Source organism: Vollenhovia emeryi, unplaced genomic scaffold (genome assembly GCF_000949405.1).
Source record: "Vollenhovia emeryi isolate VEMERY1.0 unplaced genomic scaffold, V.emery_V1.0 DF939123.1, whole genome shotgun sequence".
NCBI classification, from domain to species: Eukaryota; Metazoa; Arthropoda; class Insecta; order Hymenoptera; family Formicidae; genus Vollenhovia; species Vollenhovia emeryi.
This window is the reverse complement of record NW_011967243.1, coordinates 3,464,044-3,473,371: the sequence shown is the minus strand read 5'-3', so window position 1 is coordinate 3,473,371 and position 9,328 is coordinate 3,464,044. Positions and strand designations below refer to the sequence as shown.

Genomic DNA, 9,328 nt, shown 5'->3' with positions numbered 1-9,328 from the left:
CAATCTGTCAATCTTATAAGCAAGGATTGAGAATAACTAAAAGATTTCTTCAAAGGTTTAAAAAGCTTGCTTCTACCATATACAGGGTATCGGTGAATGTTTGGGACTTATTTTTTTCTGTAGACACAGCAAACCAAAACTGAGCCGAAAAGTCCTCTATCACTTTGCAACTTTTGCAATAGTTAACGAGTTATTAATTACAAAAAAAATCTCCGTCTTGGCTCGGCCTAGTCCAGTGTAAGGCTGATGTTACACTTGTCGTACGATAAATTTTTTAAGCGTGTTGATTGACTACAAGACAGTAAACTTCTCGAGTATCTAGAAATTTTCTATTCATCAGCCAGTCAACAGACTTAAAAAAGTTGTTGCACGACAAATTTTTCAAGTGTGTCGATTGGTTGCAGAACAGAAACCTTGTCGAGTCTCTGGAAATTTTCTGTTCCGCAGCCAACACGCAGGAAAAATTTGTCGTGCGACAAATGACATAACAATTCTTTTTATCACCAGAACAAAACAAATTGCTTTTAGACTTTTGGAGTACACAAAAAAAAAGTCCAGCAAAAAAATTTATAAGACTGACGTAATATCACAATTCGAAGGGATAAAGCAGATATAACAGCCAAGACAGGATGTTAGCGCCTAAATGATATTAATTCTTCAATTGATTGCGAAACGTTTACCTCAGGGTTTGAACAAAAAAAGGTCACAAATTATTTTGCAATAAAGCGCTTTATAATCTCATTTCATCTTCATTAATTCGAGCTCAACGTTGCGCAAAAAGCATCCGTTTGCTCTCTTATTTCTACGCGTTATTTCACTTACTGAACTTGTGCTCCTCCTGTCGAAAGGCTTCTTGCGATAACCACTGGTTGATGGTTCTGACGAGTCGTCATAACCTCGTTTTCGGTCTTGCCCAGACATCTTCGAGTATCAGAGGCAAAATCTGAAAATTGCGTCAGCAACGTTGGACATCGCCCGAAAAATCGCCCTCTCTAACCCGTCGAGCAATTTGTCGATACTTATTACAACCGAACGGGGGGGGGGGGGTGTTTACCTGAGGGAAATATCTCGACACAGTACGTTACTACGTCCTTCACATCTTCGTAAACGCAAGAAGTGTCGCGCGCCTTCGCACTGGCGACTTTGGGGCCTGAGCAAAATGGTCGTTTTGTACTCTTGAGACAGCGTTTTGTCTCGAATCTTTGCCTTAAAGTAACGCACAATAACTGCCTCGTGACTTGAGAATAAAAGACGGGCCAATCCGCTCGGACCCTCAGCTACCGAAAACCCCCAATCTCGGATCGTTAACCTCGACCCAAATAAAACTTTCTCTCGCTATCCTTTTCCTGCTTCTGGAGCTGGAAAAGGATAGAAAGCGAGTCGAGGGAATACCCGGTAAATCGATTATTGACGCGAGACGTTTCCTCTACGCCGAAGTTTACGTTCCGATTGTACGATCTCGACCGATTTTCCGCAAAACTAACAAGACTTGTAGTCTCGATGTCTACATGAAAAACAGGGAACATACCTCGCGTGCGTTTACAAATCGTGACGGAAATGACGAAATACATCAGCGATTCTGTGCGCGTGGAAAAAAAAAAAAGGACGCTATCGCGACGAGCTGCCCCGATCACCGCGCCGGTCTGTGCGACGAACACTCGGGACGAGTTGCGGCTCGATTTTGCGAACGAAACGAGGGTTTGATGCACGCGAGGCGCAATTTTCTCTTTATTCGTTCCCACGCTTAACGTGTAACCCGACACAACCCGAGCCCTTCGTCGCCGAGCTCGAGTAACATGGCCCGGCGACGAAGTAAACACGCTCGGGGAAACACAAGCGTAAACACGCTGACCGCGTATTAAACACCGCGCCCAGAAATTCCGTCGCCGAGTTCCGCGTCTACCTCGTTTCTCACCTTAAAATTATCCTGCAATTCCTCACGATCTACGCGATCGAAAATCTCTACGGTCGCCCCCTCGGACACGTGAGCGTTCAAACACGTCCAGAAACAGAGTCCGTGCGCGTCGATGGTCCGGGAACGAAAGTAACGAAACAGCTCAGCAGCTAGGCTTATACGCATCGAGTCCCAGCCGGCCAATCGTGAGCCGTGCGTCGCTCAAGCGAGGCGCGATTGGTCGCGTTCGAAAGAATTGGGTCTGGGCGCGGAGAGGGGGGGGGGGGCAGAGGACGTACAGGATCGCACTACACGCAGATCGATGCCATGGGCACCGGCGAGACGGATTTTTCAGGCTCGACGTTCGTCCCAGGGTCTCGGGCTACATAGGCGCCGAAGCCGCCGAAGCGTTGCGAGAAAGATCGATGTTACATTTGTCGTACGACAAATTTTTCAAGTGTGTTGATTGGCTGCTGAATAGAAAATTTCTAGATACTCGAGAATTTTAATGTCCTGCAGCCAATCGATACACGATAAGAAATTTGTTGTACGACAAACGTAAAACTAGCCAAATAGCGGGAGACGAGACGAGGACGGGATATCGTGACCGCGAAATCGCGATAGCGACGAAGCTGCGCGACGAGCGCAATTCGAAACCGACCAATCGGCGTACGGCGTCTTCAGTGAGCAACGCGCCTGCCGCGCGGAGTTGCAAATTCCGCTACTTTTGCAGCACGTGCGATATCGTGCTGCAAAAGTAGCGGAATTTGCATCAAGTGAGTGCCGCGCGTAGCGATACGTTTACGTCAAGTGTGGTATAAAGGCCCGAACACACGAAGAAACTTATTCGTAGTCAGATCGTATACTCTAGAGTACTCTAGACCGTCTTGAATTTATCTAAAGATACTGTATGGAACATTTCGTTGGCTACGGAGTATTTTAAGATGACGTTAAGACAGTCGTGAGTATAAGATCTGACTATGGCTGATGGCAGACAATTATCCGTAAGCGCTTAAGACTGACGTAGTCGTAGACTTAAGGTAAGGCAGAGAAAAACGTAAGCCGTGGAACACGTGTACAGACTACATTAAGCGCTTACGGATAGTTGTCTGCCATCAGCCTATGAAAACCGGTCTAAAGATGATCGTAAAGCCCGTATCAGACTACTGATTGAGATTGGGATTAGATTGAAATTTGACCAATCAGAGTAAAGCCCGTATCAGACTACGGATTGGGATTGGGATTAGATTAAAATTTAACCAATCACAGTAAAGTTTACTAATCTCAAGTTCAGTAACTTTTACTCTGATTGGTCAAATTTCAATCTAATCCAATCTCAATCCGTAGTCTGATACGGGCTTAAGACAGTCTTGAATCGGAGAGAAACCTGAGAGCGGCCACACCCGGCGTTTTACTTGATACCGTTTCAAAAGACTGTTTTGCACGCCTTCACGCCCAATTTTCCTTTTGGAACTATTTTGCTATGCATTTTCTGACACTGTCGATAAAGTCACCACCTTGTGCGTGTCCATGCTACGCCTAAAAGTTAGTGGAGGGCCTCTACAAGACTGTTTTTATCGGATAAAAATTTAATTCAAATTTAAAAGAGAGGCATTATTTCATTTATTACCAGAAAATGCAAAGTTATAATAAAATAGACGGCAATTGTTTTCTATCAAATTATACTTTGCGTTATTATACCACATAATTTTGTAATTTTCGTATTCTCGAAACCATAATTTTGGAATCGCGAACGGATTGCATTCTAAACATCTAGCGATAGACGCTGTACATGTAACTGAAAATAATCATGAATGACATTAATTCTTTCTTATTCGAACATGTATTCTTACAGAGTAGATTTAATATATATTTATTTTATAATTGGTATTTTTATATCGTCATAATTTGTTAAGGAAAAATTAAAAATTGGCCAAAATATCTAACGTCGACACGGTAATAACAGGTCTTTTTGTATAAGTATTGTATAAACAATGAAATAATTCATATGAGTAAACCTGAAAGATATGAGAGGTTGCTGATCCTCTTGTGCTTTCACTCTATAAAAAGAAAACGGAAGATAAACTGTCATTAATGGCTAATATTTTGTAGAACACTGTAGTCTATACGAATACATATGTATAAATGCTAGGGCAAAGTTGCAAATTAATGGGTGATGTAACATACACACGTATATTTTAAACATTATCAGGATACATTAATTATTGACACAGTATCATATATAAACTATAAAGAACTTATTCTTCTGAAAGATTCACTATCCAGAATAAATACGCGTGGATTGCGCTATTGTGAAGATATTCTGTTATAATTGACGCACTGCTGTATGCTATACAATTAGTCATTGTTAAGTTCATTCCAGATGTATCTTGTAAATGGATTATGTATGTGTATTCCTGCACGTATTTGTTATTATCGCACATTTTCTCCCGATCATTCATGCAAAGGAATAAGAATTTTATTGCCAGATTATAGTTTTTCGACAATTCTACAGCTACAAGACTAACAAATTGCAAAGTTTACCAAAATGTAATTTGAAGAAAATTTTAATGTGAAACTTCAGATATCTAAAGCTTGAGATATTTTATATTGTTTTAGTAATCAGAGTATTAAGTTTTAGAGAAAATGCGCAATGATATATCTTATACTTACAAATATATGTGTGTATATGTGGCTTATTGTTAGCTTAAGAAATGAATGATTCGCTCATCTCTAAAGTTGGCTTTTAAAAATTGAAAGACATCACGACATATATAACAAAGATTATGAACCTATCGAGGATAAATATTGTATGTGAAATTGGCTTATGAAAATATGAATTTGCTACGTGTAAAAACTGCAACTAGGAGATATTTTTTGATAACAAGTACGCTGAAGAGATTTACTGGGTTATAAAGGTATTACACGTCGTCTTGTGATATTAAAAATGGTATCTTAGAAGTTTACATAAAAATTAGTCATTTTTAGGGCTACTGCTATCTTCAAACACATCTAAATTCTAACTCTGTATTTTGCATAGGTTTAGGACCAGACGTGGCTATATTCCAGAAAACTTTAAGCAGTCTTTTAGACATGCGTGTTGTTCGGAATTAGTTGGTTCTCGGCTCGTGATATTAATATTACGTTCTGCGCAAACTAAAATTTTCAGATAGCCATGTTTAGTTCTAAACAGGACACCAAATAGAAATATAGTCCAAATACTTATATATGTACTTTGCTTCCTATATTCAAACTAATAATTCCTCCTCAGATTTATCTTTTCTACAAGCACTTATCCAGTTACTTAGAAATATTTCTATTAGTATAGCACACGATGCTAAAAGGGTATATTTTCCTTCAGTATATATGAAATTGACTGTACAAATAATGTATATACTCTATGCACATTGTACATGTATAAAATATCTGAGTATCTTATATTTTTGCATTCTTTCTTATACTTTCTCATTAAAAATATTGTTTAAAAAAAATGTTATGACAATTGGTGCCTACAGCAATAAAATGGATAATACAACACGAAATAGGTATATCTATAACACTTATATTCTGTTAAATAGTTATTTGTGACTGAATAAAACTAAAATATGATAGACTGTAAAAACAGAATATATCAATTAAAATGTCCTCTAACATGTAAAAATTGAACCAGATGATAATTTTATACATATAAATATAATTGAGCACAGAGCACACATATATAATATTCTATAATTTAGTTTAAATATATATATATATAAATGTTCAAGTCTCATTAATCTGCATAACATATCCCACTTGCTGTAAAGTATAAATATAATTATATATTAAAAGAAGCATATTCATTTTGGTCAATTTGAAGGAAACTGCGTTATACATATGTTCATTAAAGGTACGCTTCAGAAAGACACATCTCATATGTTTCTGATATCACTCTAAAAATAAGGGATACATCTATATATTCAATTTGAAAAAATCTGTAACAAGTATTATATATTACCAACATCTAAAAGGAATATGGCCGAGTTTAAATATACTAAAGTGATAAAATATATATATAATATAGAATATCGCTTACTTTTTTATACTGCTACAAGATGATTTTCATTACATTTAATTGCCGTATTATTTACAACGATATATCAATAATTAAAACGAAGAAAACGAAAAAATCGACATTAAGTGAAAAAATAAAATGTTGGTTACATGTTACTTTATAATAAAATATATACCTAATTTTATATATATAATTAAAAACAACTTATTTCTATATTACAAAACAAACAGGATTTTAACATAGGACATAGACATACTCTATAACACTTATAATACCCTAATCATTATACAAGTATTATACAAATTGGAAGAATATATTAACATGAATATATATATATAAACTTGAAGCATAACTTTTATCAGAATACTTTTATTGATGCCCTGATGCATATAAAACATATTTATTTTTCATATTAAAATAAATCATTAAAAAAAACGAAAAAAATTAAAGAAATTTAATATATCAAATTTATATGTTTATATACAATGACCTTTACTAAATATTTATGAAGACTTTCTCATGCATTCTATATAATTTAAATTTGTATTATAAATATAATCGTTGTTATAAATGGATAATATTTCTACTGTAACAGTAATATGATTATTAGTGAAAAAAAATTAGGTAACCATTGCGAAATATTCATTATTTTCAATCTGCTTGTTCATTGCCATATAAATATATCTATTTTAAGCTTTGACTCTCAAGTTAAGAGTTGTAGGAAATGCTCTCTTAAGTTATCGTTTTTTTTTTTCATATGTATTCCCATACAGCACAAACCTTGCAGTTACATTGCAGCAACATTACAGCAATGTTATTGCAATGTAACTGCAAGTTTTGTACTGTACGGGTTCATGCCTAATTTTATGTTTTGTTATATTTATAAGAAATACCAAATTTCTGTTATTTTGTACATATAGCAATTTTATACTTGTAAGGTATTTCCAGAAAAAATATTTACCTAAAAATGAAAAATTTATATGATTAAAAGGAGAGCAGCTGTTTTGTGAAATGTATGATATTAGAGAAAGAGAGAGAATAACGTACTTAAAGATACACTTAAAGGTCAACGAAATATTTTTTAAGGTTGAAAAATGTTTCAGATAAAAATTGTGTTTTAGAAAAAGAAAAATATTGTTTGATATTCTTCTCCAACCAAAACACTTTCGTCTCCTATATCTTTTACTTTAAATAAAAGAGTTTTTGTTTGTTTGTTTCAAGTATCTTTCTATAGTGAATGTATAAAGAAGTGCAAACATTAAAACAAACTTATTTTTAAAACTATCATATTTACGTTATCTAGAAAGAATTGTATATCACCAAACTGCTAGTATATTTCTCATAAGACAATTTGAGTATATTTAACAAATTTTCATAACTAATATTTACAACTTAGAAAAGAAATATTTTAATAATGTGGTAGTGTATGTAGTAAACATAATTTCTTGTAATCATCTATTTACTAATATCCAAACAGATAATTAAACTTATTCAAATAATAAAATTCACAGCATGCAGCAACTACTACATTGGTAACTTGCAAAAGAAATTATTATAATTGAAAAAAAAACTTAATTTTTCCATTATTTTTCAATCACAATTACTTCTTACGGTCCTTTATAATAAATCATATATATATATAAAACTGAATTAAGTCGGAAAAAAGTATGTGATACATAAATGTAATGCTTTGAAGATTAATTATATAGCTCTCAGAGGGTAAGATAATTCATTATGGATATGCTATACTGCTCGAAGATTTTCTCATAGAGAGGTTTTGAAATTGCGCGAAAAGAATGATACGAAAGGATGTCAGGATTCATAAATCAATCGCTGATAATGGGGAAATATTTCCCATGTTGGCAAATGCAAACCAAATTCTAAAGCTACCAATACGGCAAACTCAGATGTAATTAAGTCCTTGCGATTTAATCGGAATACACCCTCAATTCTCTGTAAACAATAGTAATGATAATTATTGCGCGACAACTTTATTATTACATAATACACGATAACGGTACCTCGATGAGGGCTTTAAGAATATCGCCTTTCACGTCGTTGAATTTTGCTGCGAGAAGTAAGCAAGCACCAGCACATAACTTCCGTGTCTGCTTCGTCACGATATTTCGAAGAATAAGTTTTTCAAAATATACGTAGGCCATTGCAACAGTGAGTAAATCAATACCATATTCTAATTTAGCTATTTTTCTCATTTCTCGTTTCAAGCTAAAAAAAAAAGAACTTATAGAAATTATACCACAACTGAGGATATAAATTAGACCTACCTGCGAAGCTTACTGAGAGTAAGTTGAATATGCGGAAACTTTTCTTTAAATTTATCATTTAATTCTTTCTTCAAATCTGAAGGTCTTACATAATCAATAACAGATGCCTGTATGTGTAAAATGTTGAGTAGTATTAATATAAGCTTTTCATCAATCATTAATTAAATCAAGTGGAATTAAGATATATACCATATATGATGTAAATGTTAGTAACGTTCTATGTTTTCCAGCGATAAGTTCTGGATCATCCAATAAATTTGGATTATATTGGGCAGATTGTTCATCCCATTCATAAACTATAATGCCCAGTAAAATAATAGCATAATATTAACATTATACAATTTGATGAAATATTTAAATTGTTTTTGTACTCACCTTTGGAATCACTGAAAGACAATGGTGGAGACTCGGAAGTTATATAATGAGCACGATTTGTAGCCGTATCATAGGAAAGACACCTAAAATGAAAGAAAGAAGTATTATAAAATGCATTATATAATTATTTTCTTCTTTGACATGCAATATGCAATGTGCTCCAGAATTATTACATTTCTCTCATTGAAAAATACTAGAATTTATAGAAGAGTATTAAAAATGCTTTAATCCAGAGATTATTAGTTTACTTAATTATAAGTAAAAGAATATTGTAATAAGAATATTTTAACGTTTAAACTTTATTATGTTAAATTATAAATGTATCAAGTTAAAAAAATTATTGTTACACTAAATCTTCTGGTCAATTTTTGTTAAGAAAAAAATTGACTTTTAATTCATACAATAAGCTTAATACTTGAGCAAATGTATAAGAGACTTCTGGAATACTATTTATAAGTTATACAATGAATACATATAAATACATGCTACATTTATATAATTTTGGAATGCTTATATATAAATATATAGCATTTTTTCTTCATATACATATATACCAAAAATATAATGTGAAATTATTCTGCGATGTGTGCACATTTACTAGATTTTTATAGTGAATAATATAAGAATGTATGTAATTTTTTACATATGAGACATATTTACAAATGTATTAAGATCACAATGTGAATAAAATATAACTTCAATACATTTATAAATTATATA

General features: G+C 33.7%; 2 protein-coding genes across 5 annotated transcripts in view; both read right to left on the bottom strand.

The window, feature by feature from the left end:
• LOC105569737 (protein aubergine) overlaps nt 1–2,068 on the bottom strand; it is a 9,106-nt gene extending 7,038 nt beyond the window's left edge. The window contains exons 1-3 of one of the 3 annotated variants that reach the window (XM_012026430.1): nt 1,916–2,067; nt 1,055–1,150; nt 823–943 (exon numbers count right to left, since the gene is read on the bottom strand). In XM_012026430.1, coding sequence (XP_011881820.1) covers nt 823–921 — 99 coding nt within the window. In that variant the 5' untranslated portion in view covers nt 922–943; nt 1,055–1,150; nt 1,916–2,067. Of the gene's footprint in view, nt 1–4; nt 93–822; nt 944–1,054; nt 1,151–1,915 lie in introns of those variants that run through there. The other 2 variants (XM_012026431.1, XM_012026432.1) reach the window with 2 other exon arrangements.
• A 5,195-nt stretch (nt 2,069–7,263) lies between these two features.
• LOC105569731 (CDK5 and ABL1 enzyme substrate 2) overlaps nt 7,264–9,328 on the bottom strand; it is a 7,736-nt gene continuing 5,671 nt past the window's right edge. For both annotated transcript variants that reach the window (XM_012026418.1, XM_012026420.1), the window contains 5 exons: nt 8,609–8,691; nt 8,423–8,529; nt 8,234–8,340; nt 7,970–8,174; nt 7,264–7,901 (listed from right to left, as the gene is read on the bottom strand). In XM_012026418.1, coding sequence (XP_011881808.1) covers nt 7,761–7,901; nt 7,970–8,174; nt 8,234–8,340; nt 8,423–8,529; nt 8,609–8,691 — 643 coding nt within the window. In that variant the 3' untranslated portion in view covers nt 7,264–7,760. The remainder of the gene's footprint in view (nt 7,902–7,969; nt 8,175–8,233; nt 8,341–8,422; nt 8,530–8,608; nt 8,692–9,328) is intronic.